Source organism: Lolium rigidum, chromosome 6 (assembly GCF_022539505.1).
Source record: "Lolium rigidum isolate FL_2022 chromosome 6, APGP_CSIRO_Lrig_0.1, whole genome shotgun sequence".
Taxonomy (NCBI): Eukaryota; Viridiplantae; Streptophyta; class Magnoliopsida; order Poales; family Poaceae; genus Lolium; species Lolium rigidum.
In genome coordinates this window covers 191,423,460-191,442,011 of record NC_061513.1, presented here as the reverse complement: position 1 = coordinate 191,442,011, position 18,552 = coordinate 191,423,460, and the positions used below count along the sequence as shown (strand labels likewise).

General features: G+C 52.6%; 1 protein-coding gene across 1 annotated transcript; it reads left to right on the top strand.

Annotated features, from left to right (window-relative positions):
* The first annotated feature begins 568 nt into the window (after positions 1 to 568).
* LOC124663652 (callose synthase 7-like) lies at positions 569 to 18,114 on the top strand. Its single transcript, XM_047201326.1, has 17 exons — positions 569 to 743; positions 1,354 to 1,454; positions 1,992 to 2,089; positions 2,169 to 2,253; positions 2,347 to 2,463; positions 2,550 to 2,678; positions 2,813 to 2,902; positions 3,040 to 3,125; positions 3,256 to 3,385; positions 4,228 to 4,347; positions 4,431 to 4,507; positions 4,575 to 4,641; positions 16,315 to 16,422; positions 16,497 to 16,614; positions 16,743 to 17,074; positions 17,158 to 17,179; positions 17,284 to 18,114. The coding sequence occupies exons 1-17, from the start codon at positions 569 to 571 to the stop codon at positions 17,346 to 17,348; spliced, it is 1,920 nt and encodes a 639-aa protein (XP_047057282.1). The 3' UTR covers positions 17,349 to 18,114.
* The last annotated feature ends 438 nt before the right edge of the window (positions 18,115 to 18,552 follow it).

The following is an 18,552-nucleotide window of genomic DNA, read 5'->3' as shown; positions in this document are numbered from 1 at the left end:
CGGACGCGGGAGCCCGGGGTGTCCGTCAACTCCTCCCCTAGACTAGTTTTTCTTGGTTTGAGTTATATGGTGGGGTGTGTCCTCTAGGGGACTTGTACATATAAACTTCTTTTCTACCAATGCATCTAAACGCCATGCTTTTGCGTTTTCGGCGATTTTTTTTGCTTGCATCTAAAGGTAGTTTTTTGTTTTCCTTCTTACTCGTACTCAACGATGAGATTGCTTACCCACATATGCCATGTGGTCATCTAAAGGTAGTGCCAATGCTGACCTAAAGCATCTGAAGGCAAACTCGTTCAGCCGTTCAGGTTAGAGAGAGAGACATAAAGCAAGCGCGCTTCCCTCCTCACGCCAGTCAGTCCTCACGCCGCGAACAAAATTCCTTGCCTCCTCGGCGCGGCGAGGACTCGAATCGGAATACCCATTGTCCATCCCCGCAAGCACCCTACCACCGTCCACCGCCACCTCCTCCAATGTCGTATAAATGGCGGACGAGCCCACCATCTCCCCCACCATCACGTATCTGGCGGCGATGGCGGCAGCTTCGACGTCGACGGGGGCGGCGGCCATGGCAGTGAGCGGGAGGCGGAACATGCTGGCGCAGACGCTGGCTTCGCGGAGGCTCCCGGAGGGCGTGGCGGAGCCCGGTGAGCGGGTGCCCGACGCCCTTGCCCCCGAGGTCATGCCATTCATCCGCGCCGCCGACGAGGTCGAGCCGTTCAACCCGCGGGTCGCCTTCCTATGTAAGTCACGAGACCCACATTACATGACATGGAATGGAACGGAACAGAGACTAGTTGAGATTTTGGAATTTCTCTGCTCTGTGTTTGTTCTAATCTCGATTCCTGTTTGGAGTACTACCTAGTTACTGTGTCAGAAATCTGGGCAGTATTTCATATGCGTGCTTGAATACGATTGGTTTAGATACAGTTCGTGTAGCTACATGTAAGGCTATTTGGAGTGCACCAATTGCATCTGAGTATGCTGCTTTCAGAGTGCAGACATTTTATCCCATTTCACTAACTGCAAACCATAGATTGGTCCATGGCCAGCTGAACTCACAACAAGTATATCACTTGCCCGTGGAAAATATCTTCTCAGATAAAGCTACTCGATCCAACTAGTAATTAGATACACTGCGCAACGCTCCTGAATTGTCATAGATCCCAAACTGATATGGTTCATTACTTCATTGCGTGCTGACTTGCATCATGGACCAAATTGTTGCTAGGGTGGTTCTTTCAGTGTTCATCTAGCGTCTCACTTCCTCAGTTCCTTTTTTGTCTATTGTTACATCAAATATTGCATGTTTTTCTGATATGAAATTCGATTTACCATGCATGTTGTACCAAGGTCGAAAATATGCCTACAAGAAAGTTCAAAGAATGGATCCATCATCTATCCAACGTGGAGTTCGGCAGTTCAAAACATACATGTCACTTAAGCTAGATCAGGTAACCAACGTGGACCAATTATGCAACTCTATATGAAATCATGATGCTGTTACTACCCTTTCTTCATTGTGGCAGAATCTTAGTTTCTCTCTTATCATGCTTTCACCGACAACAAAAAGGGAAACACTTGCTGCATATCTCTTATTCTTGTTATGGCAAAGTGGGAGTCCACCAAAATTCTTGTTTTGATTTTCTTCGTAGCCTAACTCGATGGAAGTCTTCTCTAATGTATAATTACGATATAGAGTTGCATTAGCTGTTTCATAGCCTCACAAATGGGAGTAGACTGGGAGCTTATGTCAAGAGTTTGACTCATGAGATATACTAGTATGTACTTGCATTCTTCCATTCAGTTCGATTTTAAAAGTGAATACTGTTGTTGTGTCTTATGTCGGAAGCATATATGATGTGACTATTCTTGCAAAATTGCTGTACTCTTAAGTCTAGACTTTCCTCGTCTCTTTTCCTTTTGAAACCTGCCTGCTCTGTAACCTCTTCATGAGTGGTGAATACCTGACTCTAGTCTGTGTTTGACAGGATGATACACAATTTCTTGTCAATGATGCAAAGGAGATTCAACGATTTTATAAGCACTACTGTGATAATTTAATCAGAACTTCCCAAAGAACAAACTTGTAAGGAATATGCACTCATAATCTATTTCTGTTGCGGTGAACTGTCTCAATCACCTTATTTTTATTGTTGAAAACTCAGTGACGAATTGGCTAGATATTACCAAGTGGCATCTGCTCTTTATGAAGTGTTAAAAGATGTTACAAACAACAAAGTTGATTCTGAGGTACTCGATTCTAGATTATTGCTTTATAAGTTACCGATCACCGGTTCCCTTGGTGAGCTTCTTCATCACTGTCTCCCATATTTTATTTTATAGGTGATGAAGTGTGCTAAAGTGGTTGAGGAAAAGAGTGGTCATTTCAGGAGTTACAAGTACAACATAGTCCCCCTCAATTTTCCTGGTTCTTCCGAAGCAGTTCTGGAACTCCCGGAGGTTAGTTATATTTTGTTTGCTGTGTTTATACTCTTTATGAAAATCTACAGCAAGTTATGATCATATTTGTGCTGTAAATGGTGTAGATAAAAAGTTCTATTGATGCAATACGGAACACAGATGGTCTTCAAAAGCCGCACATGTCTTCAATTCACAGGGAAGGAAAATCTATCCGGGATTTACTTGACTGGCTTTCACTAGCATTTGGATTTCAGGTAAATGGTTGCTTACCCATTTAGGTTCTGATATTGTATACGAGGTAATGGAATGTTATTATATCCAGCCTTACTGGTGCACATGGTGATATGCTTGACAAATATATTTGACTTATTTATGATTACTTATGTAGAACTCGAATGTGCAAAATCAGAGAGAAAACATGATTTTACTGCTTGCAAATATTAGCACAAGGACTTCAGGACAGGAAGGGCTTCCTTTGGTAAGATAATGCTCCTTTGAAGCCTTCGTTGCAGCCATGTTATCTGTGGAATTTATCTATGCTTTGTTCAACCGAATCTTTTTTGCTCTGTACTTATATGGTGGAAATTTGACACTGATCTAGCATGGTAACTTCAGGTTGACACTGTGAATGATTTGGGGGAAAAGATATTTGGAAATTATGAATCATGGTGTAACTATTTGCATCTTAGTTCAAGAATCATGTAAGTGGTGCCATTGTTTTTCCTCAAGTTGATTTCCCTGTCTTTTGTAGTGATTTCGAGTTTTTTTAATAATATTGCCCTCAATCTCCTGTAGCATTCGACATTTTAATATCACTTCTCTCTTTCACAGGATCAATTATGATGGTGCACTAAAGAAGCAGCAGCTAATGCTTCTCCACATTGGATTGTACCTTCTTATCTGGGGCGAGGCTTCAAATGTTCGGTTTATGCCTGAGTGCTTATGCTACATATTCCACCATGTAAGGTTCCCTTAAAAAAGAAAGAGCTTTTCGAGCTTTTCCATCATGGTTTTAAAGGCGTCGCTTAGGCGTCAAGGCGCGTCCCCTCCGCCTTGGAAAATCGGCCGCTTTAGGCGACTAAAGCGCCCGCCTAGTCGTCGCTTTGGTGTCAGAGCCCCCCCCCCCCCCCCCCCCAAGCCGCTCTAAGATGCCTTAGCGCCTTTAAAACCATGTTTTGCATATACTTATGTAGTCAGTATCTGACTTCAATAGCTTATCGATCATGGTTGATCTATTTTAGTTACGCGCATAGTGTTCCAGCTACAGTTAAATAAATTGTTTGTTGGTATATATACTTTCATAATTCCTAGATTGATTCCAACTTATTTGCTCTAATGATTTGTTTTAGATTTTTTTAACCTTTAGTAATTTGCATTCTGACAATGCCAGACAACTGTATCACTTTGATCTTTAGGCTATGTACAATTTTGGTCAAAACAAACACAAACAACTCAATATTTACTGGCAGCCCCTTTGTCCCATTGCTATTGATTTTGACAAATATGGTTATGCGTGCTCTCGAAAAAAAAGGGTTATGTCATTAGCACAGTTTCATACTTCCATCACCCAAGGTTGTGAAAAAGAGGCTTTAATCACTAGCCAGCTACCAGGAACATGATTATCACACCACGACCCAATTATAATTTATAAGCATGTCTATCTGAATAGTACCACATTACAAGGCAATTCCATCACAAAATAATGAAGGTGGACTAGTATAGTACACCACGGGTTTTACATCCATTTAACTAGCCTGTAATACATAAAAATTGGCAATTCGTGAAAGTTTATTAATTTGGCAGATGGCAAATCAGTTGAATGAAATGGTTGAGGAAAACTATTTTCAGCCACCACCTGGGTTTGAAGAAGAGGGATCATTTCTAAAAGTTGTCATTGAACCTATCTACAAGGTTCTGCAGAAAGTGAGTATGTAAAGTTTGAGACAACTAGATTATCCTTTCAGGAAATGTCACTGTTCTTACATTTTCCATTTTTCTTTCCCAAGGAATCACAAAGAAGTAAAGGTGGTACAGCTGGTCACTCAGCTTGGAGAAATTATGACGACTTGAACGAACAATTTTGGTAATCCCATTTTATTATTTGTTATTGCTTACCTTTTCTGTCTGGCATAATATTTTCTTCCTCATAGGTCAGAGAAATGTTTTATGAAGCTTGGCTGGCCATGGGATCTCAGAGCAGACTTCTTTCATCAGGCGGTAAGTAACAACTATGATTAATTTGATTAAGTTCAGCCACTGCAGCCTATTTAAAACTCTTTTTTCGCGAAATCGCAAAAAGCTTTGCATTTCGATGCATTGATAGAAAAGATAGTTTTTAAAAGTATGTACAAGCTCAGGACGAGCCATCACCCCACCATACAACTTGACTCAAACGATCTCTAGACCTACGAAGCAACGGGGATCAAGGCTTGCAAGCTAATCGCGCCGGCGGTGGCCCATGATTGAGCTTTGGATCGAATCATATCGAGGAGACTACTCGTGCTATGGGGCGCGTTGTTGAAGACCACCGCGTTGCGATGCTTCCAAATCCACTACGCCGTCAGCATAATGAGCGACGAAGTTACCTTATCCAGCGCCTGTGGGGTAGATTTGGCAGCCGTCAGCCACCATTCCACAAAGTCATCTCCCGCAACCGGTGGCTCAGCCGTGGTGGATCCAGGACAACACCTCATACCAGATTGACCTCTAGAAAGGGCAACCAGTGAGTCACGCAGGGGGCAGCGCAGGGGGTGTCGTAGGCCCTGCCGCGCTAGCCTGTCACCCTTGCAGCAGCGGTCAAGGCAGGCAAGCCAGATGAAGAACTTTACTTGTGGGTTGGGGGCGGGGTAACAATGCCAGTTTAGCTTCCACGGTCTGGATATAAGATGGCTCCTTGGAAGAGGAACTCCTAACAAGAACTGGAGGAATACTGTGCATCCGCTGTCCATCTCCAAAGGAGTGCGTCAGGCGTCGCTGTGAGCTGTATATCCCGCAACCTGATCCACAACTGGACGTATTGCCGAAGGGCCAGCGAACTAAGCACGCCCTGGATACCGGCAATCCATCGGCGCTCCAACAGCGCCTTCCTCACCGTATGGCGCTTTCGAGCGCGTTTTGGGATTAGCATGAAAAGCTTCGGCTATCTCCCTGATGGCCTTCCCATCGAGCCATCTGTCCATCCAGAAAGGGGCTGTCTCACCTTTGCCAACCACCATCTTAGTGGAGGCATCGAACACCTGCAGTTCAGCCTGCTGTGAGTTTCAGGGTTTCGTGTCTCGAGAGGAACACGGGTACCTTGGCAGCACCCTTAAGGTTATCGAATCACAGGGGGCTAAGTGCGACGCATCCAGATCCACAGAACCACGGCGTCGCTAACAAAGCGACGAGCAAAACATGGCAGAGAGGGACACCGGAATTACCCAGGTTCGGGGCCCTCACGAGGAGCAAAACTCCTGCCTTCTCTTGTATTGTACTGCAATGTCTCGTGAAGCACAAAGAGGGATTACAAGTCTGGAGCTTGAAGAAGCTGTCGCCAGATTTAGGGCCTGTTTTGTTTGCGTCCTAGACGTAGCTCGCCTGGCCTGGAGCGTCCCTGTATGCTGCCTGAGTATTGTTTGGCTGGCACCCTGGCTAATAAGTTGTCGGCCTGGCCTGGAAGATGTCCGATGGTTATTAGCCTGGCTAGAGCACCAGGCACCATCATTAGCCCGAGCCAGGCTCACGGAATGGGTGGCCCCACGATTGCTTGGGAAACTAATCTTGCTTGCCATCGTAAGGAAGAGTGGGCCAGCAATGTTTTATGCATTCATGGAAAAAATAATTTCTTACCAGGCTCAGGTCAGGTACCAAACACATCAGCCCCATGCTAGCCTGGCCAGGCAAATTTTCTGAGTTTCTCAGGCCCATGCCAGGCTCGGTTTTCTCCGAGGCACCAACCTCAGGCCTCAAACCAAACTAGCCCCTAAAGGACTCGCCTTTTCTATAGAGCAGCTGCCCCTCCTTTTATAGAGGCATTAGTCCTCCTCCCCACGGAAACTTGGGGAGTGGTTGCCACGAGCATGCTGACATGGACTTGGTCCATATCCTGGAAAGGGGTGCTGGTCTACGAGAGTGGTTGTGGACTTCTGACCCCACCCCCTGCTCTGCTGCATCGCCCATGTCGATCTTTTCGGAAAGAAGCAACGGCCACATAGCTTTATGCAAGGGGTGTCAGGGATTTCCTTATCTTCCGGAGTGGAGGGCATGACCGCCTCCAGCCATGACGCATGTCATGGCTTCCATCTTCGTCTTCTTCACATGGTCTGTCTTGTAGTGTGGTCCAGCGCGGAGCATCTTGAAGGCATGGCGCGGACTCCTCGCGAAGGGGTCTACGTGAGGGCTTCTGTCTTGCTCTAGAAACGCCAAGTGTTGATGTGTTATGGTCGGTTTGACCTATACACGCAGGAAGCCCACTAGTGGCTAGTTATGGGCTTAGCCCAAGTAAATTAGGGCTTAGCCCAAGTAAATTAGGGTTTAGAGGAGGCCGTCCTCCTATATAAACACTTGTATCCCTTCGAGATTAATCAGACAATAATTCAGTATCATTAGGCTAGGGTTCTACCGGGTCTAGGGCGGAGGTTGTAAGGGTGGAAGTGAGGGCGGAGAGGTTGGAGAGCTCGGCGCCGGCGGCTGGGCGCCGTCGCGGAGGAAGGAGGCGGCGGCTAGGGTTGGTGCGGCGGGCGCGGGGTTCTCCCGTCTCCCTTCGGGAGACGAGACGATGAATGATACCGAATTATTGTCCGATTAATCTCGAAGGGATACAAGTGTTTATATAGGAGGACGGCCTCCTCTAAACCCTAATTTACTTGGGCTAAGCCCCTAATTTACTTGGGCTAAGCCCATAACTAGCCACTAGTGGGCTTTCGCGTGTATAGGTCAAACCGACCATAACATCTCTCCCCGCCTTCTCAAACGAGCTCGTCCTCGAGCCGAACTTCCGAAGCTGGCGGCGGAGATCTTCAAGCTTCTCCCAAGTCGCCTCGTCCTTCGCGGCAGCTCGTCCAATGCACCAAGACGTGCCAAACACCACGGCGCTGCCGGGCCTTCAACACGCGAGCCACACTCGCCGGGGCGGGCTCGAGACGCCCATCCGAAGTAGGTGGAAGAGTTGGTGGTGCGGAAGGAGGGTCGCCCGGTAGGCCTTCGAGGAGACCGACGTTGAAGACGTCGTGGAGGCGCGAGCCCGCAGGGCAACTCGAGGCGGTAGGCGAGCTTGCCGATGCGCTCCAGAGCACACGGAAAGGACCGGCGTAACGAGGGCCCAACTTGCGCCGGGAGCGCGGGTCCAAGGACCGGGTCGTCCGGTGAAGAAGACGGAGCCGGACCCGGTCGTCCACCGCAAACTCCGCCTCGCGATGATGAGCATCATAGTACCTCCTAGCCGACCGCCGAGCTCGAAGAAGCCGCCGGCGTGCCTCGGCCCGATATCTCGTCGCGGGTACGCAGCGGGTCATCTCGCCGTCTCGGTACGGGCCGTGCCGAACGCATAGGGAAGCATCGCCGGTGGTGGCCTCCCGTAGACCACCTCAAAGGGAGTAGTGTGCGGCGCGGAGTGGTAGGACGTGTTGTAGCGAGTACTCGGCCCACGCCGGCCGATCCACCCAAGCTCGTGGACGATCCCCGTGATGCAGCGCAGGTACATGGCGATGATCTTGTTGACGACCTCGGACCGGCCGTCCGTCCGAGGATGAAACGCCGTGTTCATGCGGAGCTTCACGCCTGCCAACCCAAAGAGGTCCCTCCGGACGTGACCCGTGAACACGGGATCACGATCACTGACGATGGAGGACGGAAACCCGTGGAGGCGAACGATGCCGTCGAAGAAGGCGCGTGCCACGGACGCCGCCGTATAGGGATGGCCGAGGGCGATGAAGTGCGCGTACTTGGAGAAACGGTCGACCACCGTGAGGATGACGGACTTGCCGCCAACCTTCGGCGGCCCCTCGATGAAGTCCATGGAGATGTCCGCCCACACTCGGGACGGCACGTCCGGCGGTTGCGGTAAGCCCGCCGGACGGAGCGTTTCCGTCTTGTTCCGCCGGCATGTGACACACGCTCGCACCCGGTCTCGCACCGGGACGCCATCCCCCGGAATGTAAAAATCAGCGCGGAGACGGTGCGGGGGTCTTACGGACGCCCTTGTGACTGCGAGAATGCGCCAAGGACAAGGCCCGATGGCGCGAGTCTCCGTGATCCGGCACAAAGATGCGGCGCCCATGGAGGAGTAGTCCCTCGTCCGGGCGCCATGGCGCGGCCAGCTCGCCGTCGGCCGAGCGGCCGGCGCGAGCTGTCGCGCATCCGTGGCCTCGGTAGTAGCGCGGCGAACCCCGTCAATGAAGGCGAAAGATGGCCCGAGTGGATGCGAGAGGGCCGCACCGACTGTGGGCGCGTCCGCGGCGTCGTCGATGTCGCGGCGGGACAGGGGGTCGGCGACTGTGTTGAGGCGACCGGGGCGGTACTCGACGGTGAAGTCAAAGCCAAAGAGCTTGCTGATCCACTGATGCTGCGGCACTGTGGAGAGGCGCTGATCCAGCAAGAACTTTAGGCTGTAGTGGTCCGTGCGCACACGGAACGTCCGGCCCCAAAGATACGCCCGCCAGTGGCGCACCGCCCGGACCAGCCCGATCGGCTCGCGCTCATATGCGGCGAGCTTGTGGTGGCGCGCGGCGAAGGGGCGGCCGAAGAAAGCGAGTGGCCCCTCGCCCCGGCGAAGGACGGCGCCGAAGCCGATGCCGGAGGCGTCGCGATCCACCACAAACGGCTCGTCGAAGTCCGGCATCCGAAGAACGGGGCCCGTCGTGAGTGCCCGCCGCAGGCGGCGAAGGCCGTGGCCGCCTCCTCGTCCCGAGAGAAAGCGTCGCGGCGAGCGAGTGCGAGTGAGAGGCGCGGCGATGAGGCCGAAGTCCCGGATGTACCGCCGGTAGTATCCCGCGAGGCCCAAAAATCCGCGAAGAGCTCGCGGCGACTGGGGCGTCGGCCGGGCGGCGACGGCGGCGACCTTGTCCGCGTCCATCGCGACACCGTCGGCGGAGATGACGTGGCCCAAGTACGCGACGGAGGTCGTGCCAAACGAGCACTTCGAGCGCTTGAGATGAAGACGATGCGCTCGAAGCTCGTTGAAGATGATGGCCACGTGCTCGCAGTGCTCCGCCCGAGATGCGTCGTAGATCAAAATATCATCAAAGAAAACAAGCACAAAGCGTCGTAAGTAGGGGCTGAGCACGTCGTTCATCAGGGCCTGGAAGGTTGCCGGCGCGTTGGAGAGGCCGAAAGGCATCACCAAAAACTCGTAGTGGCCATGGTGTGTGCGGAACGCCGTCTTGGCGATGTCGTCCGGGTGCATGCGCACCTGATGATAGCCCGAGCGCAAGTCAAGCTTGGTGAAGAAGCGCGCGCCATGCAGCTCGTCCGAGAGCTCATCCACGACGGGGACGGGGAACTTGTCCTTGGACGTGACGGTGTTGAGGGCGCGAAAGTCGATGCAGAAGCGCCACGTGCCGTCGGCCTTGCGCATAAGGAGCACGGGGGCGCAGAACGGCGACGTGGAAATCCGGATGATGCCCTGTGCCAGCATGACCGCCACCTGGCGCTCGAGCTCGTCCTTCGCGGTCGGGGTGCCGGTACGGCCGCACGGCCGACGGGCGCCGTGTTCGGCGACGAGGTGTATGCGGTGGTCACGGGGCCGCGAGGAGGGAGGCCCCGCGGCTCGTCGAAGAGGTCGCCGTGCTCGCCGCAGTAAGTCGGCCGGGAGCGGGTGCGCCTCGTCAGGCGCGGCGGCCATCGGGTGGAGCTGCGGAGATGCGCCGGTGCTGCCCAAGCCCGTCCGGTGAACACGGCGGCCGCCCTCGCGCCGGAAGATGAGCGGACGAGCACGTCGAGGTCCCAAAGGATGGGGCCTAAGGTGCTCGGGAAGTCGAGGCCGAGGATGAAGTCGTAGCAGCCCAAGTCGATGCCGACGCGGCCGATGAAGAATGGCTCGTCGCCTACGAGCACGTGAACTCGTCGCGCCACGCCCGGCACGTAAGACGGTCCCCGTTGGCGACGGTGACGCTCGTACCTCTCCGATCCCGCCGGCCGGAGAGCGAGGGCGGCGCATGGCGGTGTTGGATAGGAAGTTGTGCGTCGAGCCCGTGTCCACCGGCCGCGGTGAGACGCTCCCCATTGATCGTCACCGGGAGCGAGCATCGTCTTTGCCGTCTTGATGCCCGCCATAGCATGAAGAGAGACGACGAAGGCGGACGCGTCGACCGGGTCTAGGGCGGAGGTTGTAAGGGTGGAAGTGAGGGCGGAGAGGTTGGAGAGCTCGGTGCCGGCGGCTGGGCGCCGTCGCGGAGGAAGGAGGCGGCGGCTAGGGTTGGTGCGGCGGCGTCGGGATCTCCCGTCTCCTTCGAGAGACGAGACGAGTAATGATACCGAATTATTGTCCGATTAATCTCGAAGGGATACAAGTGTTTATATAGGAGGACGGCCTCCTCGAAACCCTAATTTACTTGGGCTAAGCCCCTAATTTACTTGGGCTAAGCCCACAACTAGCCACTAATGGGCTTCCTGCGCGTATAGGTCAAACCGACCATAACAGTTGACTCCCTCGCGAGGGGGTCCCCGCGAAGCCGAAAGGCCCCGTGAAAGGAGGGATCCCTCGTGGCTAGTGAATGGGCCACCACGTGGGCTCGGCGGACACGTGGACCGTGGTACCCCCGGTGCCACACCGACGGCCGGGGCTTGGCCCGCACGACCTAGCGAGCAAGGGAGAGGGTCCCAAAACGCTGCGGGGCCCATGCGGTGCCACGTGGCAGCGCGCGCCTGTTTGCTCGAACGTGGCTTCAACCCTTGCCATGGAGGCCAAACAACAGTCGATCGTGCGCCGTCGGACATGCATCTGCACGGCGTTGTCTTGTCACTTCCAAACGCCTCAGGATCCGCCCCCGCGCCCCTTAAAGACTGTGCCGGGGCGGGCGTAGTTCCCCTCACTTCCTCCGCCACCGCATCGCTCCCAAATCCGGCTTCTTCCACTTCCGGCTCCGCCGAACATCTTCTCCGCAGCCGCTTCTCCGCCACCCCTGCCACTGCTCCGGAGATCCTTCCCGGGGTTGCCAACCCTCTGGTGGCGCCGGTGAAACGCGGCTGTGGCACTCGGAGGGGAGCAAGAACAAGCCGAAGACGGCGCCGTTGGCGCCGGCCGGATGCCTCCAAGAAAAGCGGCTGCGGTTGCCCGCGCAGTGGCGGGAAACAGATCCTGGCTGCCGCCGTTGTGTGAGAGGGCGATATCGCGCCGGCGAGCGGCGTGGCTCCCCCTCCTCACGGGCCGCCCGTTGGCGGTTCGGCCACCAGGTGGCCGCGGCTCGTGCCAATCCTCCGGCCCCCTTTGGGCTTCGCCCTGAGGGAGGAGTCATCCGATGTGCCCAAGCCACGCCTCGAGTTCGTCTCCTTCGTTCACATAGAGGTGCTTGAGCGCTCGAGGCTTCCCGACGAGTTCACCGAGGCTGTCGTGCAAGCGGATTCGGGGCATGACTACCTGAGGGAGGCTGGCGCGAGCTAGAAGATGTGGCGGGTGACGACGCACAATCGACGAGCAGGGGAGCATGTTCCTCACCACGGCTCAAAGGAGTTCACCCTCGCCCAACACGACTTCTTCTTGACGTTCCGCCACCGCGGCACCCGCGACTTCACCGCCAGGATCTTCGATGGCAACCTATGCCGTCTCTTCTTCCTTCCCACGGAGGTGTAAGCGGGGCCGATCGACCCACCGGCCGACGCGGTCTTCGCCGATGGTGGGTGCGGCCCTCTTTTGACTTCCCGGTTCAAAGCAACATGGCCTTTTGTGTAACAGAATATTCTAGGCAATTGTGTCGCGTCTATAATCGTTAACACCTAGCCCCTGGCACTTCCTGTTTGTTGTTTGTTTGCCCGTGAGTTTTTTTTGCCTCTTTTTTCTCCTCGCGTTTTAAGTGTCCCGCGTCGACGGGGACCAGCCCCAATGCGCCATGATTGCCATGCGCCGGTATGCCGCTTGAGAAGCGAGGCCGGCGGGCACCAAGGTCTTGGCGAGGCGGCGGGAGTGGATCGAGAGGTTGTCCCTTGCGGTTTTCTTCTTGAGGTCCACCGGATGCGGGGAACGGCAGGACCGAAGTTGTGTTGATAGGGTTCGAGAGCGAGAGCGTGAGGGAGCGGACGTAGCCTAGACTGCCTTTTGGACAGCCATCCCCCCGGACTCCTCGCGAGAGGTCGCTCGTGGATTGTCCGCATCCTGCTCTGGCGACAAGAGGATACACACTACTTGGCCAATAACGGCGCTAGCGCACGCTTCTCGCGTGTTATCCGAGGGGGTTGATCGTCACGGACTTGGCGAGGCGGCGTACGACGGAAGTACCGAGCTTGCTCTTGACGTGAGGTCACGTGGTGGGACCTCCTCGCGAGTTGTAGTATTTCGTAAGGGGACTTCCTCGTGAGATGTAGGGTCTCATGAGGGGGTGAGGGGACTTCCTCGTGAGATGTAGGTTCTCGCGAGGGCAGTGGCGGAGGCAGGATTAAATTTGAGGTGTGGCGAAGTCAATAACTAAGAAAATGCAAGACTCCACTAGATTAATATTACTCTATGTTCATTTTGTACAGTCTAATTTCATAATCTTAAATTAAAGCATTGCACTCAAAATACCTTACTGAATGAAAATAACATTAATAATTGATCAACAAGTTTAACTAGTTGAACAAACTAATGAACTGCAGAAACTGAGAAATAATAGAAAAACATGATTTAGTAACTAATAGTGTCATATTAGGGAATAGAGGCATGGTACAATACTATAGTAAAGTTCGTACTCGTACACGAGCTTATTTCAGTCAACAACAACAAGATTGGTTTAAAACTTGAAGTGCAGTTTCAGTTTCAAAATCAAACGCATTGCATCACGTACATGCTGTTCTTCTTCGGCGACATATCCTTGCTCTCGCTGCCTTACCGATCAGCGGTCATGGCCTCGCGTTGGCCGGTGGTCGAGGTTCTGTGCTTGATGGCTGTTGTTGCACCCTGCCACGGTGCCACCTCTGTTCCTCAGGATGGCGATGAGGATTAACGAGGGTTTATGGGATCTCAGTACATCGGCAAGATCGTGTGTTGATTGGCAAACCGTGATGAGCGCACAAGCCCATGCATCACCAATCAGGCCCAAGAACACCATCCAGCAGGCCCAACACGGGACTAACTTACTTATCGGTTCAGCATCTTGTCATCTTGGCCCTATCTTCCATCGTTTCTTGTTCCTCAAAGTGCAGCGATGTCCAGCGACGGCCGGTGGCAGAAGACAAGCTGAAACATATACCCACACCTAGTATTAGCGATAATTTTTAGGTATGGCGGCGCCAAACCTTGCCAGATTGCTAGCTCCGCCCTTGCGTGAGGGGACTTCCGCATGAAGCTCGAAGCCTCATGTGGGAACTTCCTCGTGAGATGTAAGGTCTCGTGAGGGGATCTCTCCCGTGAAGCGTAGAGCCTCGGGTAGGGACTTCCTCATGAGATGTAAGGTCTCGTGAGGGGATCTTTCCCGTGAGGCATAGAGCCTCGCGTAGGGACTTCCTCATGAGATGTAAGGTCCCGTGAGGGGATCTTTCCCATGAAGCGTAGCCTCGTGTAAGGACTTCCTCGTGAGATGTAAGGTCTCGTGAGGGGATCCTTCCCGTGAAGCGTAGAGCCTCGTGTAGGGACTTCCTTGTGAGATGTAAGGTCTCGTAAGGGGACTTCCTCTTGAGATGTAGGGTCTCGTGAGGCGATTTTCCACGTGAAGCGGAGGTGCCTTGTACGGGAACTTCCCTGTGAGATGTAAGGTCTCGTAAGGGGATGTCCTCGTGAGATGTAGGGTCTCGTGAGGGGACTTCCTCGCGAGGCCTCTCTGCTTGTTTCCTTGGGAGGGTGGCTGCTTCTGCTCTGGTAACAAGAAATGCACACAGGATAGCTGAAGCAGTGCTTGCGTGCGCTTGCCGGTTCATACGTGGGCGCCACGAGAGGAGAATAAGCACCAAGGACCTTGGTGAGGTGGTGTAAGGTAGGGGCGCCGCCCGCGAGCCAGAGCTCAGTCTCTTGGGTCACCCAAGCATAGGCACCGTGCTCAACCCCCACTTGCGTGATACCCAGATGGGAACCCGTGAGCGTACACTACACTCGCAATAGGATACATAACGTAAAATAACTTAGCCTTACTGCTGGAAAGAAACCGGTTCATTACATTACTGCCTCTGCGGTGAGCACAGGGCCTTCCTCGAGAGAGGGGATTCGGTTGATCACGGGTAGAACTTGTGGAGATGCTGGATGTTCCAGGTGTTCGGCACCGGTTCATCCATCTCCGTCTCCAGCCTTGCCGCACCTGGCCTGCTGACGTGCTTGACCCTGAAGGGCCCTTCCTACATCGGCGAGAGCTTGGGCAAGCCCTCGCGTGAGAGCTTCCTGCGGAGGATGAGGTCACCAGCTTCGAGAGTGCGCGTCCTGATGTAGCGGCTGTGATAGCGGAGTAGACTTTGCTGGTACCTGGCTACGCGAATGGCGGCCTGGCACTGAGCTTCCTCGAGGAGGAGGTTGTCGTCCCTCCTCATTCCATCTTGGCGGCTCTCGTCGAAGGCGAGCACTCGTGGAGAGCCGTGCTTGAGCTCCTCGGGGAGGACTGCTTCCGCCCCGTAGACGAGGCTGAAGGGTGTTTCGCCGGTAGGCTTGGTCTCCGTTGTGCGGATAGACCACAACACTGACTGGAGAGAGACGAGCCAGTTCTTGCCGCAGACCTTGAGCTTCTTGCCGAAGGTTTTCGTCTTCAGGCCCTTCAGCACTTCTGCGTTGGCACGCTCAGCTTGTCCATTGCTTCGTGGGTGCATGATGGTGGCGTAGGCGCGTAGCGAATCTTGGTGCCGATGTCTGCGCAGTGGGCCTTGAAGATGCCGCTGGTAAACTGGCTGCCGTTGTCGGTGATGATGCGGTTGGGTATGCCGAAGCGGCATGTTAATCTCTTGATGAAGTTGACCGCTGATCTTGCCAGGATTGTTCGCACGGGCTCCACTCATGGCCACTTGGTGAATTTGTCGATGGCGATGTAGAGGTAGCGGTAGCCCCCTTGCACTCGCGGGAAGGGTCCCATGATATCCAGCCCCCAGACTGCGAAAGGCCATGAGTGCGGGATGGTTTGTAGCTCCTGTGTGGGCTGGTGTACTTGCTTGGCGTGGGATTGACATGCCTCACAGGTCTTGACGAGCTCGATGGCGTCCTGTAGTGTTGTAGGCCTAGAAGCTGCTGCGGAAGGCTTTGCCAGCGAGGGTGCACGACGAGGAGTGGTGGCCACACTCGCCAGCTTGGATGTCGTCGAGGAGTTTGCGTTCCTCCACGGAGATGCATCGCAACGCGACGCCGAGGACGTCTTCATGGTACTGGTGGGTGACTGCGCTAAGATCCAGCCCTCGCATTATTCGCAATGACACCTCGTCCGTGATCATGCTCACGGCATGGTGGATCTGGAAGCATCGCAACACAGTCGTCTTCGAAAACCTGCAGCCCTAGGTGGCCTCCCTGCTGGACACGATCAAGGCTAGGTCAATGGGCGCAGGCGAGGCCCAGGGCGTTTGCTTACTGCTCCCCTAGGCTAGCTTCTGTGGGTTGAGTTGTATGGCGTGGTGTTGGTCCTTCTTTGGACCTGTGTATAAACTCCTTTTCTATCAATGAATCGAAATGCAATGCTTTTTACGTTCTCGTGAAAAAAAGTATCAAAAGCCCATACATGCTAGTTCGAATCTTCAAAATTGGAAGGGCTTCATGTTCACTTTAACTAACTATTATGCTAAAGGCTGATTCTGACACTATTTGTTTTTGGTTTCTTACAGGGTCGTACAACAAGAAAGCCAAAAACAAATTTTGTTGAAGTCCGTACGTTTCTGCACCTGTTTAGAAGTTTTAATCGTATGTGGGTGTTTTTTATACTGGCGTTCCAGGTAATTCCTCTTTCTGAAGCACACCATATTGTTTTAACCAGTAAATATATAACACAAATAGCTTGATTTTCTAGGCAATGCTAATAATTTCATGGAGTTCCTCTGGATCACTTTCTGGAATTGCTGATGTAACTGTTTTCAGAAGCGTTTTAAGTGTCTTTATAACTGCAGCCCTACTCAACTTCATAAAAGGTGTAGTAACTTCTCAGTGCTTCATTACATTGATTACAATCCACAGGCACTTTGTTCTGTGAATTATTATGCCATGGTTTTCATTAAAGAGATGCTATTTCTGAAACTCCGTAGCTGAACTATTGCAGTGACTTTGGATATATGTCTTACTATCCAAGCATGGGGGAATATGGAGTGGACGCAAATAATCAGATACCTACTAAAATTCTTTGTGGCCATTGCTTGGATAATAATTCTTCCAGTAACATATTCAAGTTCCATTAAAAATCCATCTGGTGCTGGCAAACTGCTGAATAGTTGGACACGGAATTGGTATAACCAGTCAGTATATAATGTCGCAATTGTCATATATATGGGCCCGAACATTTTGGCTGCCTTGCTTTTCTTGTTGCCACAACTTCAAAATGTCATGGAACGCTCAAATTCGCGTGCATTTATTCTTCTTATGTGGTGGATTCAGGTCAGTGTTTCTTATTTCTAGCAAGTGAATTATTGAAAACTGAGCATCGTTAGTTGCTTACATAATGTTCTGCTTCCTTTCAGCCAAGATTGTATGTGGCACGTGGTATGCATGAAAACATATTGTCCAGTTTTAAGTAAGTGTGTCTTACGTTTTTGAAGAAAAAAAAATCCGTTCAGTTTAAAATGACAATTCAATGATATGAACAGGTATGTCTTCTTTTGGGTTGTGTTGCTCACCTGCAAGCTTGCATTCAGTTTCTATGTTGAGGTAAATCTTAAACACTTCATGAGTATTTTTTTCTGAAGTCTTCAAAATTTAGCGATTTACCACCTGTACTCTTCCACGGGTGCATAATTATATATTCTGAGAAACTGGCAGGAGAAGTGCATCTTCATTAAAAGGAGCAAATATGTAATCTATATCTATAATCTATAACTAATAATAAAGGAGCTAACGTTTCCCTAGTTTGGTCTGTCGTTTTCTGCCTTCGTCCGTCCGCGTGGGCGCCTTCGTACGTCTCCCTGCTGCGCCGTTCACTGCCGATCCGATCAGTTCGTGTTCGTAAAGGACACCTACACAAGGAAAACTATCGGTCCTATAAAAAACTGCAAAACCTGTCCCAGTCCAAGGCGATTGATTCCGCTCCATAGAATCTTTGCTCCTTCCCGGCCATGGACTAGCGTACACGCTAGGGCTCACGTCAGCTTTGAATCGAAGATGCGGCTAGATGGGCTAGCGGAAAATGCTGAAAAAATTACTACATGATCGATTTGGAGATCCCGCGATGGCAGTAGCCATGGGCATGATGTTCCCGATAAACAACCAAGCATGCGGAGCTGTCCCAGTCAACCACGCACGGCAAAGGCGGCATCCACAACACACTGTCTGGTCCCTTCATCCAGCTCACTACGGGTATCGCGTCTCAGCTAACCTCAGCGCGCACGACGCCGTGCAGCTGGGCATGCTGGTCAAATATTTTCCCAATGATATACACCAAAGCTCGCTGTCGTGGGTTTCGCCAGAGTCGAGGGTGGAAGGAGGCGCTCGGCTAGGTTTTGTCGCGGGCGTCGCTCCGGTCCACTCAGAGGCTGAATGGGTGGCGCTGGAGGTTTGCACTTCCGCGGATTTGACCACCAGGTGGTCTTCGTTGAGAGTAGAACCTTCATCCGGGAGAAATTTTCCTCGGTCTCGTGGCGGACGTCTTCGACGCATCTACTCCGTGGACTGCATCGAAAGTGGTCTCCTCCGTCACGGCCTTCCTCCGCTCGCACCACGCCGGCACGGAACAGGCACGCGGAGCAGCTGATCGAGCTCCTCCCAGGGCATGTGCAGCAGATTATGGCATCACTGATGGTTAGGATGATCTCGTTATGTTTATGGCGGTCAGGACAGAGGCTCCAGGAGAAGGCCGCGACCCGACGGCACAATCTGGTGATTCTCCACAGATCCCTTCACCCTCGAGAATGCAGCCTAGG

Excerpts from the sequence above, each read along its gene's own strand:
- LOC124663652 (XM_047201326.1), top strand. The coding sequence starts at position 569 with ATGGCAGTGAGCGGGAGGCGGAACATGCTGGCGCAGACGCTGGCTTCG. Across the intron at positions 2,090-2,168 it reads ACTTCCCAAAGAACAAACTT|TGACGAATTGGCTAGATATT; the intron begins GTAAGGAATATG and ends TTGAAAACTCAG. Across the intron at positions 4,508-4,574 it reads GACTTGAACGAACAATTTTG|GTCAGAGAAATGTTTTATGA; the intron begins GTAATCCCATTT and ends TCTTCCTCATAG.